Source organism: Gorilla gorilla, chromosome 13, assembly GCF_029281585.2.
Source record: "Gorilla gorilla gorilla isolate KB3781 chromosome 13, NHGRI_mGorGor1-v2.1_pri, whole genome shotgun sequence".
Taxonomy (NCBI): Eukaryota; Metazoa; Chordata; class Mammalia; order Primates; family Hominidae; genus Gorilla; species Gorilla gorilla.
The window spans coordinates 107,928,327-107,946,455 of NC_073237.2; the positions used below are offsets into that span (position 1 = coordinate 107,928,327).

At 34.3% G+C, this 18,129-nt stretch overlaps 1 protein-coding gene across 6 annotated transcripts in view; it reads right to left on the bottom strand.

Annotated features, from left to right (window-relative positions):
• Positions 1–1,090: 1,090 nt before the first annotated feature.
• SHOC1 (shortage in chiasmata 1) overlaps positions 1,091–18,129 on the bottom strand; it is a 113,981-nt gene continuing 96,942 nt past the window's right edge. For all 6 annotated transcript variants that reach the window (XM_055350397.2, XM_063696993.1, XM_031014181.3 and 3 more), the window contains 6 exons: positions 16,566–16,687; positions 14,414–14,507; positions 8,685–8,816; positions 8,249–8,398; positions 6,004–6,964; positions 1,091–1,340 (listed from right to left, as the gene is read on the bottom strand). In XM_055350397.2, the coding sequence (XP_055206372.2) occupies positions 1,240–1,340; positions 6,004–6,964; positions 8,249–8,398; positions 8,685–8,816; positions 14,414–14,507; positions 16,566–16,687 (1,560 nt within the window). In that variant the 3' untranslated portion in view covers positions 1,091–1,239. The remainder of the gene's footprint in view (positions 1,341–6,003; positions 6,965–8,248; positions 8,399–8,684; positions 8,817–14,413; positions 14,508–16,565; positions 16,688–18,129) is intronic.

Sequence of the window (18,129 nt, forward strand, 5' to 3'; positions counted from 1 at the left end):
TATTCCTATGCAGCTTATTTCAGTTGGGTGTCATTTTTTAGTTCACCTAGTGTTTCTTGTGAACAAAATTGCATATAAGAATGTGAAATTCATCTTATGCCCACATTGTTCCCTGATATGGCGATCATTTTGGAAAATTTTTGAATTTTCAAAGGTCTATTTTTAAAAAACAGAAATGGAGTTGCGCAACATATAGTATTTTATATATTGTTTTTCCCTTTTTTTTTTTTTACTTTATGTTATGGGCATCCTGCCTTGTCAGAGCACACAGACTTACTTTCTTCTAATGGTTTCATGATATTCTACAGTCTAAGTCGTTGATCTATTCCCCTACTGCTAGCATTTTGTTGTCTATAATTTTTAACTATTACAAATTATATGGCATTTCATTGTGTAATTGGATATTTCTTTAAGACAGATTCCTGGAAATGTGGTTGTTGAGTCAAAAGATAGGAGCATTTTTCATCTTAGTGGGTTTACACAAACTGCGCTAAAGAAGCTGTACAAACAATATAGGAAAGTGTTCTTTTCTTCAATATGTAGAAATTGGATAGTATGAATTTTCAAAAATGTTGGCAACTGATAGGTGAAAAAACAGTAACATTGTTTTAATTTGCATTTGTCTAATAAGTAAGGAAGCTTCATTGTGTTTTAAATGTTTATTGACAATTTTTGTTTTTTTCTGAGGAAATATCTATTCATATATTTTGCCCATTCTTCTATCAGGTTGTCTTCTATCAATTTGTAGGAATTCTTTATATATGAGAAATGTAAACTTTTTTTCCTATTATCTGGGTTGCAAATATTTCCTCTTAGTCATTTCTTCTTAAATTGTGTTTACAGAAAACGATACTTTAAGTTGGAAGTTTTCTAACTTCAATTTTGTCCTAGGTTTTAACATTCTTGATGTGGGAGGGTTAACTGTGATAATCTTCACTTCCTGACTCAAAGGGTCAGACTGTGATGGAGACTCATTTAAATGGCCTGTGTGCAGGGGTGTCTGGAAGACATTTTGGATCTTATGTTAATTATTCTGCTAATTGATAAATTAGAATATTTAACTTACGAAGATGCAAACCATAGGGCAGAATACATATTATGAATATTTAATACAGAAATACTGAGACATATATGAACAACTGTGTTTTCTTTAGTGTATGAGCAAATCTAAATAATTGCGCTAGTGGATTAGCATCAAAAACAGTGGAATATGGCATGTAACATTGCTCTTCTCCTCCTTCAAAAAAACCTCAGCCGAGTCTGCCCATCAACTCTACCAGGGACTTTTTCATATGCTAGACGTCGTTTTTTGAATTGTGGTAGTTGTGAGTACATAAAACCTGTTAAAAGGAGAAAAAGGAAAACCAGTTTATTGCTTACAATAGTAAAGTATAGGTTTTTTCTTTTCCTTTTTTTTTTTTTTTTCTTTTTTGAGATGAAGTTTTGCCCTTGTCGCCCCGGCTGGAGTGTAGTGGCGCAATCTCGGCTCACTCGCAACGTCTGCCTCCTGGGTTCAAGCGATTCTCCTGCCTCAGCCTCCCGAGTAGCTGGGATTACAGGCACCTGCCACCATGCCCGGCTAATTTTTTGTATTTTTAGTAGAGACAGGGTTTTGCCATGTTGGGCAGGCTAGCCTCAAACTCCTGACATGAGGTGATCCACCTGCCTCGGCCTCCCAAAGTGCTGGGATTACAGGCATGAGCCACCATGCCCGGCTGAAGTATAGGTATGTTTTCCTCACTATTCAAATGGATTCTGTGTCTTCATCATCTACCTAAAAAGTGTCAAAATTTCCAAACTGGGATAAAATAATAACCAGTAAAAAGTATGTTTTCAACATAAATGCCTCTGTACCTAATGGCCCGGTATTAAAAATTAGTGATAAATGCATATATTTTTATGCTCATGCCTTGTACAAGTAGTTAAATCTCCCTGGGTTTCAATTTTCTCTTCTGTGAAATGAAAAGTTATAATTCATAATCTCTAAATTCTCTTCTAACATTTTTAAGTAAAAACAACCCAAAATGGTTTGGGAAGCACCTCAGGCAGGGCTTCCCAATTCTGGAAAGTTTCCAATAAGTCCTCATTAATTAGGATATAAGTTAGAGGCTCATTTTGACAGACTTTGAACCTAAAACAAAGACATATTGCCTGGTCTCCGTGTACCTTGTATCCATCTTTGTGGTGAGAGTGTATACAATTCTGTCCGGTTTTTCTTCTTCTTCTTTTTTTTTTCTTTCTTTTCCAGTTTGCCCTTCCTATTCTTGACTGTGGCTTTTTTTAACTTGGGCTAATTTTCTTCTCATGAACATACACCCTTTAGGGGGATATCATTTTCACTAAGGACATATTTCGTTTCAGGGAGAGGTTATGTGTTTAGGAATCTATCTGTAAATTCATGTCTTTAAAGGCATGTCTGGAAAACAAATCTTTAACTCCAATTAAGGAGCTAAAGAACCCTTAAGTAAACAATTAGATGAAATACAGGGAATATTAATGACGACAGGACCTTGGTTCTTCACTGTAAAGCTGTGGGAGAGCCTGGACTACCAGTAGCATTCTGGTAAATGTTTAACAACCAGCTCTCGAAACAAGGAAAGGCCTGATTTGTAGCATCTGCCAATTTTTGTGGTATGAAGACACCCACCATGGCTGATTTTAAGCTACCAATGTGATAGAAACAATGTTTTTTTCTGGATATCAATCTCTCACAGCCAATTCTAAAATTTCTAAAAATGCTTAAATTTCTTTTTCTATAGCTGCCAGGAAGTTTTCCCATGAAATAAATGTATATTTTGCACCTATTTAATAACTCCAATTTATTATCCATATATTATTTATATATGGATATCCATATATAGTTATCCCTATATTAGTATCCACATGTGCAATTATAAAGCACATACAAATTTCCAGTTAACCAATACAAAGTGTCCCAAGTACATTCACAGATGAAAACAGTTTTGAAGAGATTACCAGCATTTTGGACATTATGAGCAAAATTCACTATATCCTTGCCAAGTCGGATAAAGAATCATCATTAATAAATGGAAGGAGTAAATAATAAACTGATAACAATGCAGTTGTCAGAAATAACAAAAGTTCAAAAAAACCAACAACATGAGAAAAACCCCACTCTTGGCTCAAAGAACAAATTTATAATAGATCAATAAGAAAAAAATAAAAATTAAAATACCATATTTAAAAATGGTATTAGTAGCTCATATTCAGCTTCCATTCTAGAGTCTTTAACATGCCATTTTCAATACTCTTGCTTTTAAGTTTTCCCTCATAAGCTTGATCCTTGACCCATAGCTGTAATGTGAAATTTATTCTGAGCCCTGATGAATGATAGGTGGTGATTATGTAAGAACTCACCTTATATGGCTTTTTTATATATGATACATTAACGTGAAAAATCCTAGATTTGGATACTTACAGAGGCTGATTATGAAATCAGTAAAATGGAAAACTAAAAATTATAAAACAGTTTTAATAATTATCCCTGGGGATATAATCTCATAATTGCAAGAGTTAGGGTACCATTATTTAAAAGTTTAAAAGGCAGGGTGGGGTGCAGTAGTTCACACCTGTAATCCCAGCACTTTGGAAGGCTGAGGCAGGCGGATTGCTTGAGCCCAAGAGTTTGAGACCAGACTGGGCAACATGGCAAGACCTTGCCTCTACAAAAAATACAAAAATTAGCTGGGTGTGGTGGTGCGTGCCTTTCGTCCCAGCTACTCAAGAGGTGGAGGAGGGATGATTCAGCCTGGGTGACAGAGCAAGACTCTGTCAATAATAATAATAATAATAATTATTATTATTTTTAAAAGCAATGTATTTTGTCAAACAGACATGCCAAAAAATAAAAATAAAGCAATGTAGTAAGTAATTATATCATAGAGATCCCATATATACACTTTGGGACAAATGAAAAATTATCTTGAGGTTATGGGTTATGCTAATGGCTTTGGATAAATTTTCCAGGGCTGTGCCAATATTAATTCAAAAAGTGTTGTATCTTAAACAATGTATTTGGAGGTAATGATGTACTATGGAAAACTGGTTAAATAAAATTTGCCATATTGAATGTAGATACTAGTATCAAAGAGTCATGTGAACTGTTTGAATAAAATTATTTCATGGAAATAACTTGGAAATTGGAAGAAATTAATATTTCTAAACTGATATTATTTTATGGAGTATGTGATTTAAAAATATATAACTAAATTAATGAATTAAAATATAGGTAGCTGTTTGACTATTCTACTCATATACCTAAAAGCTTTAAGCTTTTTCTAACATTTAATGTTAGAATTTATTTAAAAATGACTTCTGGGTCTTCTCATTGGAAAATGGGAGGTTATATATTGGAGTGTCCTGTGTTCAAGAACATATAGTAATTCACATGCGTATTTTGTTTCAGAGTAGAAAAATATGAAATTTTCATCCAGTTTATGAAGTTAGCATAACCTTTATGTCCAAATGTGATAAGGCACAAATAAAGAACACAATCTAATATCATGAATGTAGACATGAAAATCATAAATAAATATTAGCTACCATATTTAACAGCATATTAAAAGAATCTCTTAGGCCGGGCCAGGTGGCTCACTCCTGTAATCCCAGCACATTGGGAGGCCAAGGCAGGTAGATTACTTGAGCCGAGGAGTTCGAGATCAGCCTGGACAACATAACAAAACCCTGTCTCTACTAAAAATAGAAATGAATTAGCCAGGCATGGTGGTGCATGCCTGTAATCCCAGCTACTTGGGAGGCTAAGATGGGAGGATCAGTTGAGCCCAAAAGGTGGGGGTGGCAGTGAACCAATCATGCCACTGCACTCCAGCCTGGGCCACAGAGGAAGAACTTGTCTTAAAAAAACAAAAAATCTCTTAGACAAGGTAGCATGAAATATTAAATAAAACAAAAATATAAAAATAAAGAATCACCCCTCAAAAACCAGTTATGTTTATCACAGAAATGGCATAGATATTTTAATATTAGTAAACCTGTAAATATAATCTTTGACATGAATAGGTCAGTAGAGAAAACATATTTGATTTTTCCCAATATGTACTAAAATGAGTTTGAATAAATTCAGCATCTATTTTTCACAGAAGTTTTTACAAAACTAGACACAGAATACTTCCCATTAAAGTGAGGAACAAAACAAGTTGTAAGTATTAAATAAGAGCAAATCCAAGCATTACAAATCCTGTAGCTTATACAATTTGGGAGGCCTTTTTAAAACAAAACAAAGAATACGAGATTTTCTTGGCCCCTCTCAGGCCTCACAAAAAAACCTATGAAAAAGAGAAGTTTGAAACTTAAGCTTCCCCCCATCCTCCCCTTTTTCTCCTATCCTGGGGAAGGCCACCTTTGTACGGCTGTTAGAACTTAATATTTTGTTTTAGATGCTTGGGCCAATGCAGTAAGAAATGACACTGAAAGAAAAGCTAGAATAACTAGAAACAAGAAAATTAAATTGTTCTTTTAAAAATTTGATATGCTTAAATGTTCAGACAACTCAAAAACATCCACCAGAATGGAGCTAATAATAGTGCCTATTTAATAGAACTGTTAGAATTAAAGTAAATAATCCAATAAAGCACTTAGAATAGAGACTGGCACCTAATTAGGCTCTTTTAATAAATGTTAGTCAATTAAATATACCTGCTCCACAAAGAGGTTAATTTTCTAATTCACTGATTCCTCTGTTTAATCTTTGTTGATTTTAGTCTCCTGCTTTACTTAGAGTTGCACTGGTTTTATTTTTAACTTCTTAAGTTGAATGCTTAGTTCACTTAAGGCTATAATAATTTAACACAATATATTTTCTTTGCATTTATTTTAGAGTTTAGATTTTCTCTTTTACCCAACAGTTATTAGAGAAGTTTTTTAAATATAGTAATTAAAACAAAAAAATGTTAAATTTGGAGATGATTTTATCTTTTAAAATTAAATTTGAGAGTAGTCTTATCAACTATTAGATAGTGTTACCTGTTAATGATTCCTTGTCTCCTGAGTTAAATGAAGATTCATGGTGCCTTTTTTGTCCTAAACTTTTTCCAGCTCTTTGGTAGAAATAAAGGCTGTTGAATTCTTTTTGATTTGCATTAGAATCAGAAGCACGAAATAAATCCAAACTGGGGACAGATGGTAATTCTCTCCAGAAAGTCTCATCTTTTGAACTTTCACATGTGAGGCCTTCAGACTCATCTGATAGACATTTTTGCTGATCAGTGAATAAATTACCTTTCTGAGAGTACAATTTGTTACATGCAGTCTGCTGTGCACCATATTGTAAGTTGAACGGGTGATTCTCTTGTTCCCATACATTTTTCTTAAAGTTCCAATGAAGAGGAGATTGAGTGCCCTCTAGTGAAAAGATAGGGTCCGATACATCTTTATTTATGAAACCTTTTGCTTCATGTGTTCTCCTTTTCTGAGAATTTATAAAACGGGGGACAACTGACACTCTCTTCTGAGTGTCAGTTGGTGATTTTATAGTTTCACAGTTCATTTGTGTTAGACCCAAAGAAAAGACATCTGACTCTGAATCACTGTGGTTTAGAAAGGAGTTACAAGCCGGTCTCCTTGATTCTATATTAATTAGAAAACGAGTATTCTGCCCTATATTAGGTTTACAGCTGGAGTCTTTCCAGTAGCTGGTCTGATTGTATGAAGTCACAGGTGGTAAAAAACTTGAGATTTCTCTTAGTTCCATAATGGAAGAGTTGTCATTCAAAGTGGTGGTTTTGTCTTCCTGCACTGTCTCTCCTAATCCTAAATACTGATAATATTCATTATGTTCTTGAATGACAGAGTCTAAATCAGAAGCTAAACTCTGAGAAGACGAGGTACTAATCTGATTCCTATTTTCCTGAGGTGACGAAATTTGCGGTGATTTTGTTATGGAAGAAGAACTAATCTTGAATAGGGAAGTGATGCTACAAAAATGCTAAAAAATGAATTAATATAATGCAAATGTCAGTTTAGTAAATATAAATAATGATGCTTATCTATATGGAAAGAAGGCAAAATATAAATAGGTAGTCTATTCATAGATATTACATTGATCCAGGTATTAAGAACATGAAATCATTAGGCTCTATTAAAAGAAAAACTCATTGTAATTCATACTTATTTTCTAATCACTTGTAATAGAATTTTTAATAGTCTATTTTTCAGAACAATTTTAGGCTCACAGCAAACACAATAGAATTTTAGTTATACAATTCATACATGAATACTATTTCCTTGATAAGAATTTTAAAATATTACCAGTAAGGCTAAAGTTATCTTTACAGCTAGAATTAAGGGTATGTTAGGACTGTTTGGAAGAGGTAATGTAAATACATGTGAATAGGGTATATAACTGAATTTTCTATGAGCACAATAATATTCCAAAATGATTTAAAGCTGACTATATTGAATTTATCTGTATAAAATAGCTTTAGAATGTATAATATAGGCTGGGGTTTATGGCTCATGCCTGTAATCCTAGCACTTTGGGAGGCCAAGGCAGTTAGATCACTTGAGGTCAGGAGTTTGAGACCAGCCTGGCCAACATGGTGAGACCCTGTCTCTACTAAAAATACAAAACTTAACCAGGTGTGGTGGTGCACAACTGCAGTCCTAGCTACTCGGGAGGCTGAGGCACGAGAATTGCTTGAACCAAGGAGCTGGAGACTGCAGTGAGCCGAGATCAAGCCATTGCACTCCAGCCTGGGTGACAGAGGGAGACTCCATCTCAAAAAAAGAAAAAAATACTGTAATCCCAGCACTTTGGGAGGCCAAGGTGGGTGGATCACCTGAGGTCAGGAGTTTGAGACCAGACTGACCAAGATGGTGAAACCCCGTTTCTACAAAAAAAAAAAAAAAAAAAAAAAATTCAAAATTAGCCAGGCATGGTGGTGTATACCTATAATCCCAGCTACTTGGGAGGCTGAGGCAGGAAAATCTCTTGAACTTGGGAGGTGGAGGTTGCAGTGAGCTGATATTGTACCATTGTACTCCAGCCTGGAAAAATAAATAAATAAAATATAAAATAAAATAAAATGTATAATTGATAGCTAATGAAAAGTCTATATGAAATTTAGTTCAAGTAAATTATTTCTTTGCTATTTGAAGTCCAAAACAATTAAACTTGGATGCCTTCATTTTAAAAATCCTATTGTAAAAATAGATACTCAAATTGAAAGGAAATAAATTCATATCATAGTACAGATCTCAAATAACTAACCTTTAACACTTTTTCTGGGACTTCAGGTAGGAGTTCCTGAAGTTGACACAGAGTTGCTAATAATATCCAATGCAGTGAAGGTCCTTTATTTAGCATGAGCTGAGCCACCAATGGGTTAATACATGGAAAATCAAGTAAGTACATTTCTTCCTAGAAAAGAGTTTAAGAAATAATCAGTCAGTAGTCTTTTGAAAGTGAGCCATTTTATTCTACAAGTAAGTACATTTCTTCTTAGAAAAGAGTTTAAGAAATAGTCAGTAGTCTTTCAAAAGTGATCCATTTTATTCTACTTGTTGCAGCAGATTAAAACTTTTGTCATTGCACCTACCACTCAATTTGAGACATTTGCGGGAAAAATGTTAAAGGAAAGTAAATTCAAATACAGGTTTTTATATTTGCTTTGCAAATATCTATTTTATACATTTAGAAAATATACCTCAGATGGTGAAACTTTAAGCCAGGATTTATCCAACCATTCATGAGGATCTCTCTTTGAGGTCATTAAACTGTTGTCAGCAATTTGTCGAATTATCAAAGCAGTTGCTTCTACTCCTGGGGCAATTATAAGCTAAAAAATATTTTTTATGTTAGATTATAGGAAATACTAGGAAGCAAAATATAATATTTTTTAAAAGTTTGTAATTAGAAGATAAAATTAAACAACAGCAGATTCTATCTAATTTTAGATAGAAACTATTGGTTTATCTATGTCCAGGACATTTTATTTATGAGGATAACCAATTTTCATTCCTTATTTAAATGTGATATCCTTGTATTTTTAATTTTTGGAACTAAATCATTTTCATTTCATTTGGCATTTATTAACAGAGTCATTAAAATATAGTGTTATATTTCAACTATATTAGAAAAATCAGCAATTTGAATATCACTAGTAATATTACTATTTTGCTGTTTCCAAAAGTTAAACCTAATAGTTGTCAATTAAAATAAGAATTTTAAAAATATAGTGCAAGATTTTTCAAAGACAAAGTTAAAAAATAAGGATACTTATAAATGAATTTGATGTTGTATTCAAAAAAGAAAAAATAAGGTTTTGATATAGAGTAGTCATCATTCCCAGCATTTTGGGCATTGCTCATCTAATATTGGCTTACTGATTCTAAGATACCCCTGCCAAAAATGTGGTATTTGTGTATATTAAATTTAATTCTAAAAAATAATTTTTTTCCCATTAGTACAGTAGTAGGAAAAAAAGTACAGAAAAAATAATTTCATAATATCCTCTGTTTCCTGTCTGACACTGTTTTCCTCCATGCCCTTCTCTCTTCTGAAATGTCAACCTTCTTCTTCTGCTTTCATTTCTTTCTTTTCTTCTTCATCTTTTAAATTTGATTGAAGGAAAGATAGTTCATGAGTTAGCTGTTTAACGTGAACAGAGAAATACTGCCCCAAATAATCATATCCTGGAAAATAAATATCCTGTACTATAGTGGAAATTTAGTAAACCGTAGAAATCTCACAAAATAATTATGACTTTTTTTCTTTTATAAGAATAGCAAATACAAAACGGTTAGTACACACCTGGGGAGTATATGCATTTTAAAGGATTTTCTTTAAATTACATTATATAGGGAGAATACACAGAAATATATTGTTCAATTCCAAATGTACTTTATTGCTAGTTTTGGGTGTTTTGAGAAGATATGACACTTTCATTTAAATATAAACTTTATTTTAACCCTTTTCCCATTTAGAAAAAAAAAGTGCAGCACTCATTTAATTTTACATAAACATGCTCTTTGAGGCTGAAGCAAATCTGACTGATTTTCGATGTGAAAATAAAATATAAAAACTGTGCTTGGAGTTATTTCTAAACAGAACTAACATCAGAATCATCTGAATCATCAGAATTTTCTATTTCAGAAAAATCAGATTCATCAATGGAGTCTTCAGCCAACAACTGTTTGAGAATGATGTTAACATCACGAGTAGGAATACTATGTTTTCTAGGATTTGACATTTTCAGGGACTGAGAATTACTATATTTTGTAATGGAAATACCACTACTAAAAATAGAATGCTATAAATAGAAAGATGTCTTTTGCTTCCAAAGTTGATATGCTACAGCGATGCAAAAACAATAATAAAAACTAGATATTTTGTGGCAAAGTTGTCTCAGGGTAAACACTGCAGCAACAAGCCTGGCTGGTGAGGATTCTCAGGGCAAATGGGAAAAGGGTTAAAAGCCATAATTTTATGATGGCGGTAATGACAATTAATTTATTAGGGCAGGAATTCTGGGGCTCATGGCTAGATTTGGGAATTCAGGAACCTCCTTAATTTGTTTGCGAAATTTTGCATGTGTGTATTTATGCATTTTCCTGCAAAGATGGTTCATAAGAAAATTACAGAACTTTTAAAAAATTGGAATAACACTTAGCATAACACTACTAGCAGTATTTTCTTTTAATTTAAGAAAATGTTCTTAAACTTCCTAATACTTCCTTGATTTTCAGGTTCTTCAGATGCCTGAAAATAAAAAGGTGCTAATGGTCCTGATGTGCTCTAAGAGATCAAAAGCCATGCTACTAAATAAAGTAAGGTAAAGCAACAATATGTTCTAAAATAATATTAGTCCAGGGAGCCTCCTTTAATACAACAATGTCATCAAGTCAGGAAAACAGGAGGCTTATGAGTACTGAGGACATACTGATAATAGAGTAAGAGCAAATTGACCATAGTTGCCTCTCAATGTCCATTGAAAAAATGATCTGCTTTTTAGATTATTACGTAAAACCTGAAAAGCTTTTAGAATAGTTTGATCCAGGTGGAAATAGACTTGTTTGGAATGGATTGTTCCTAGGCAGTACTCCTATTTCATCCCCAAATGCCTTATTTGGATCATGCCCTCCATGGGCCATGTTGCTGTATTTGAATATAGTATCACTCACTGGTATCATATGCCCCATGCATAGAGGAAAAAAACTTTCTAAAGCATATTTTGCCTGTAATGGTTTATCCTGAGCTGGGAAGAGAAGAAGCTAAATAAGCGGTAAGACCTCACTAGAGACAAATTTACATTTGTCATTCACTTTAGGTAACTTTTCTAAGAATTTTATTTTTGTTTAATATGCAGCACAGAAACAGAAACAAAATTATCTGGAATTCCAGTTCAAACAGATCATTTGTTGATTTTCTTAGCAAGTGGTACTTTGAATTCCACTTAGTAGACATTTATTGAATGTTTTTGCTTTGTGCAAAGCACTATGCTAGCTGCTAGGTTTTACAAATAAAAAGAACCTCATTCTTACCCGTCAGGGTGGAGGATATATGAATAAATATCCCCATACCATAATAAGATATGAAGTGTTAGCAGGAGAATGGGAGGAGAGATGATGCATCCTGAGAGAGTAGGATTGGGGCAGGTTTCTTTTCTTTTTTTTTTTTTTTAATTATACTTTAAGTTCTAGAGTACATGTGCACAATGTGCAGGTTTGTTATATATGTATACATGTGCCATGTTGGAGTGCTGCCCCCATTAACTTGTCATTTACATTAGGTATATCTCCTAATGCTATCACTCCCACCTCCCGCCACCCCACGACAGGCCCCGGTGTGTGATGTTCCCCATCCTGTGTCCAAGTGTTCTCATTGTTCAATTCCCACCTATGAGTGAGAACATGCAGTGTTTGGTTTTCTGTCCTTGTGACAGTTTGCTCAGAATGATGGTTTCCAGCTTCATCCATGTCCCTACAAAGGACATGGACTCATCCTTTTTTATGGCTGCATAGTACTCCATGATGTATATGTGCCACATTTTCTTAATCCAGTCTATCATTGATGGACATTTGAGTTGGTTCCAAGTCTTTGCTATTGTGAATAGTGCAGCAATAAACATACGTGTGCATATGTCTTTATAGCAGCATGATTTATAATCCTTTGGGTATATACCCAGTAATGGGATGGCTGGGTCAAATGGTATTTCTAGTTCTAGATCCTTGAGGAATCGCCACACTGTCTTCCACAATGGTTGAACTAGTTTACAGTCCCACCAACAGTGTAAAAGTGTTCCTATTTCTCCACATTCTCTCCAGCATCTGTTGTTTCCTGACTTTTTAATGATCGCCATTCTAACTGGTGTGAGATGGTATCTCATTGTGGTTTTGATTTGCATTTCTCTGATGGCCAGTGATGATGAGCATTTTTTCTTGTGTCTGTTGGCTGCATAAATGTCTTCTTTTGAGAAGTGTCTGTTCATATCTGTTGCCCACTTTTTGATGGGGTTGTTTGATTTTTTCTTGTAAATTTGTTTAAGTTCTTTGTAGATTCTGGATATTAGCCCTTTGTCAGATGGGTAGATTGTAAAAATGTTCTCCCATTCTGTAGATTGCCTGTTCACTCTGATGGTAGGTTTCTTTTGCTGTGCAGAAGTTCTTTAGTTTAATTAGATCCCATTTGTCAATTTTGGCTTTTGTTGCCATTGCTTTTGGTGTTTTATTTGTGAAGTCATTGCCCATTCCTATGTCCTGAATGGTATTGCCTAGGTTTTCTTCTAGGGTTTTTATGGTTTTAGGTCTAACATTTAAGTAAGTATTTAATCCATCTTGAATTAATTTTTCTGTAAGGTATAAGGAAGAGATCCAGTTTCAGCTTTTTACCTATGGCTAGCCAGTTTTCCCAGCACCATTTATTAAATAAGGAATCCTTTTCCCATTTCTTGTTTTTGTCAGGTTTGTCAAAGATCAGATGGTTGTAGATGTGTGGTATTATTTCTGAGGGCTCTGTTCTGTTCCATTGGTCTATATCTCTGTTTTGGTACCAGTACCATGCTGTTTTGGTTACTGTAGCCTTGTAGTATAGTCTGAAGTCAGGTAGCGTGATGTGGGGCAAGTTTCTTAAAGGAGGTAGCATTTGAACTGGGCAGTGAAAGACAGGTAGAACTCTGACAGCCAGTAGTAAGAGAATGGGGGAATAGTATTCCTGGGGGAAGGCAGGCCAGAATGACATGTTTGTGCAAAGGCTGAGAGGTGACAGTATGGAGGCATGTTCAGTAAATGGTGAGTAAAATAATGTTAAAGAAGGAATCACTAAGGGCCACATTGTGGAGGAGTTTGAATCCAGCTGAGTTTGAACTTTATGTTGACTTAAGTGGGAAGCTATGGACAGTCTTTGAGCAAGAAATTCAAATCAACAGCAAATTTTTATCAAGAGAGTACTATGTACCTGGCATTGTGCTAGGTTCCAGGAATAAAAAAAAATGAATAAATATGTTTCCTTACATTTAAGGAGCTTATAGTCTAGTGAGTGAAATATTCACAGCTGTATTTCAGAAATGTAATTGGTGTCTATATGTGATGAAGTGGGGAAAGAGTAGAAAAGGGATATTAGTTAGGAAGCTACTTTAAAAATCCAAGTGTGAGGTGATGAAGGCCTGAATTTAGGCCTAGAAGAAGTAGAAGGAGAGACATACTCTAGAGACACTGCAGAGTTAAAAAGAAGACTTAGCTACTAATTAAATTAGAATAGTGATACCATAAACTAAGCTTGTGGGAGGATGAGAAGCTGTGTTTTGGACATGTAGAGTTTGAGGTACTTGTTGGTTATTCACGTGGAGATTCCCAGTAGTCTGCTAGAATACAGGTATAGACCTTAAGAAATGTCAGGAAAAATTTAAGAATTATACTCAGAAATGAAAGCAAAATCTGTGGGAATCTCTAAGTTTATAAAGAAAAGAATGTAATGTGATAATGGAACAGTGCTGAGCCCTGAACTTGGACAAATGTCTAAATTTCAGAGCAGCACACTGAAAAAGGGGGCCAAGGAAAGAGACTGATTAGAGATCACCAATATATTACCCTAGTATATGTCTTAAGAGTTCCATTTACAGCAGATACAAGCTTAGTACATCTTTCATAAGGAACATTTTTAATCAAGGGATATTTATTTTTCTTCATATCCTGCTATGTTTAGAAAACATCTGAGTAGTAATAAAGAGAAGAAACATGATTTTAAATTCATTAAATTAAAGCCTTTTGGAACAGAATAATGATAAAATGTTTATTAATTTGAAAACTATTCTTTATTTAGCTTTTAAACAGTTTTTAATTCATTTGCTTAACACTTTTTTCTCATTGGGCACTTAAGTTTGAGTATAATTTTGGTTTATAAAAAATACTTACGAAGAAACACATAGGAAAAGAATACCTTTACATCCAGTTCTTCAGAGTTTAGCCCAAATGAAACCAAAGCTGCATAAATCAGTGCTAGGTGATGAAGTGTCTTTTCTGTAAGCGGATACCTACAAAGAATTATATTACTATATTTCTATTCATTTGATATCGTATTATATTTATTAAAAATTCATTTTGTTTTCCACATTTCATAATATTTTTAGAATAACCTAGCTAAGACAATACTAGTGTGGCAAATTTGTGGGGGTTTTTTTTTCCACTCTGTACTCTTGAAAAAACATCTCCATCTCCATTCTTTAATAATACTGTGAAATCTACAGGATACATGTGTGTTAGGGGAGGTGTGGGTTGTGGGAAGAACTTAACCCATCCCTTTCCTGACTCCAGGGATGGCTTTATGACCAAATCCTAGCCAACTAGAATACTCCATCCCCCTGGTCAAAGTAACAGGTTCAGACATGGACACATGACCAGAACCAGGATACGTGGAATCCTCCCAGAATTCCCTAAACTGTTAGAAAATGCATCTTTTTCTTTTCCTTCTGTGGTTACTAAGCAGGTCAGATGTAAGTGCTGAACGGTGGGTAGATATTTCTACTACCTTTACCCACTTTATGTACCCTAAGCAACAAAGAGGAAATTACTAGCTTATATTACGAAGAAGTCCAGAGGAAGCCATTGTTGGATTCTGGGACTCAAAACAATACCATCAAGATAATGGCTCTCTTTATTTCTTGGCTCTTCTTTCCTGTTTTGTATTCTTTCTCAGATTAGCTGTTTCCATATAAGAAGCTGATAAGAACACTGTGCCTAAACTGTTGACAAACAATGTAGTTTCTGTTGAACATCTGCTTTTCTTCTTAGAGTCTAGAACTTTGATTAAGTGCCAGGCAGAGGGTGCCTACTTGACCAGCCCTTAAAAAAAACCCTGGGCAATATGTGTCTAATGAGCTGGTCTGGTAGAGAAAATTTTACAAGTGTTATAACTGTTTGTTGCTGAGGAAGTTAAGCACATCCTGTATGACTCTACTAGGAGAGGACTCTTAGAAGCTTTCTCCTAGTTTCCTCTGGACTTTGCCCCATGAGCTTTTTTCCTTTGCTGACTTTGCATTATAGGCTTTGTATTGTAACCTTGCACCATAATAAATCATAGCCATGAATACAGCTATATACTGAGTCCTCCTAGCAAACTATCAAACCTAGTATGGTCTCAGGGACCCCTGACACTCTTACTCAAACAAGAATTAATGGCATGAACACTAATGTAATTCAAACAATTTCTTTTGTATTTTCAGTTTTCCTAATTGGGCAGTTGATTAAGATACTTTCTAAATGTTCTAATTCTCTAAAAATATGAATCTGAGATATCTAGAGGTCTGAAATCATTATATTTTATAATATATGATTGTGAATATTTATTCACTCTTTACATCTTGAACATAAAACTATCTCAGAATAGTAGATAATTATTTTCATGAAAATCTGGGTAAAAATAAGTTTGAATCTCCTTTTATTCTCCCTTGTACCTCAATTGCACTACTAGAACCATAGGTAGACAGTAATCTAAAACAACTTTTAAAAATTTCCAAATAAGTTATTTATCCAGAACACTTCCAAGTTCCAGATAAAGCTTAAAATGCTTTACAAGAAAGTTCAAAGCTTAAAATGCTTTACGCCCTTTATTATTCTTCAAAATGAAGGTTTTAGACCGGAAATATCATTTTTCAGTTCTGGTAGAAGGGAAAAACCAGGCTAAATCACTTGGTAGAAGTTATTTGTTAATAGAAGGAGGAATAAAAACCAAGGTATTTAGACTCTTATATTCGAACTTATACCAACCTCATAACAAGTGTATACAAAAAATTTAGTACAGTAGTTAGACAGAAATCAGACAAGTCCAGAATTACAAAATAATAAAATACTTAAAGCAGCAATTCTTAGTGAGATGGGGGAGGGGAGGATGGCTTTCATAGAATGTCCAGGGAAACGTATCATCTCCAAAATTCAAATTTGTTTTCCTGTGATCATACCTCCAGCTTGAAAATCCTTGACTTAAAGCAAACTAGATGAGCATGCAGAAAATTGCATAGCCATTTCCATTCAAATAAGAGGACTTAGGATTAAGAAATACGAACATAACTTTGGATGAAGAAATGTTTACCTACTCTGAATTTAATGTTTCTTTGGTATATAAAATTATCCAACAATATCTGTACTGTAATGATAATGCCATCAGCCTCATAATGATATTGTCTGATGCCTTCTCACAATTCAATTCTTCTAGATCCTATCAGAAAATAAAGAAAATGTAAAAATTCATTAGGTTGAACAGTTATTATGAAATTATGTTATCATTATTTCAAGAATCTATGACATATAAATAAGTTGAAAAGAGGCATGGGTATGAGCCACCATTTCATGGAAAAATTAAAATCATGCAGGAAGTAGTAGGAGAAAAGCTACAGTAGACATAAAACACCTAATGACAGCTTCAGCAAGGAAGGCTCCTGAATCTCCCAAGGTCCTAGATATGAAGAAAGTAGCCTATGGAGTGCCCCTAGTTTGGCACGCCATAGGCTAGTCCAATTTTCTATTGCCTTTGGAATAATCAGATCCTAGTCCTTTGTGGATGCAAGTCCTTTGTGGACGCAAGTCCTTTGTGGACTAGGATCTGGTCACTCTAAAGGCAACAGAAAATATGTTTAAAACCTATGAGATGATGTGCACTGCATGGTTATTCAGAGGAGATGAGAAAGCAGCAGTTAATGGACTTTCTGGGAATCTCTACCTAATGGTATGGAATCTCCTTTTCCTTTAACATAAGTAATTTTTGATAGATTAAGGAATTCAAAAAATGACCTTCCTCTAACAAGTTATATAATTGGATTACAACAGTTTTGCCAGTCAGGCACGGTAGCTCATGCCTATAATCCCAGCACCTTGGGAGGCTGAAGTGAGAGGATCACTTGAAGCCAAGAGTTCAAGACCACCCTAGGCAACATAGCACAACACTGTCCCTACAAAAAATTAAAAAGTTAGCTGGGTGTGGTGGAGCGTGCCTGTAGTCCCAGCTACTTGGGAGGCTGAGATAGGAGGATCACTCGAGCCCAGGAGTTCGAGGCTGCAGTGAGCTATGATCATGTCATTGCACTCTGGGCTGGGCAATGGTGTGAGACCCTATCTCTAAAAACAAACAAACAAACAAACAAACAGTTTTACCAAACAGAAAAATATTGTTTAAGAACTTTAAATATACAAGACACAGTATCTCTTAAAAATCTCTAATAGAGTTGTGTTTTTCCATCATATAATTCTTACAACATTTGCTTATCAAAACACATATTGGCCATTAATATATAGCAATATTTATACTGCATATCATCAAACTTGGTTTCTGCTCCCACTCCCACCCCAATAAATTAATTTCTTTTCAGTTGGTTCTCCAATCAAGCAAACATATCAGGGAGATTCACCCAAGAATTTATACATAGAAAATTCCAAACTATATGAATTTTTGAAGAGAAATTCTCTTTCTAAAAACTAGCTTACTTAGAGACAACTCCTGTTTACACTGGAAATGCAATGAATGATTGGAAATTCAATATTATCAATCATCAATTAATACACTATCTCCTTGTAATAAAAGTGGCTGGAAATTGCTTTTTTAAAGCTTTCAATACTATAATTATTCTATAAATATACTTAAAATAGGTTAATATACAATATTAA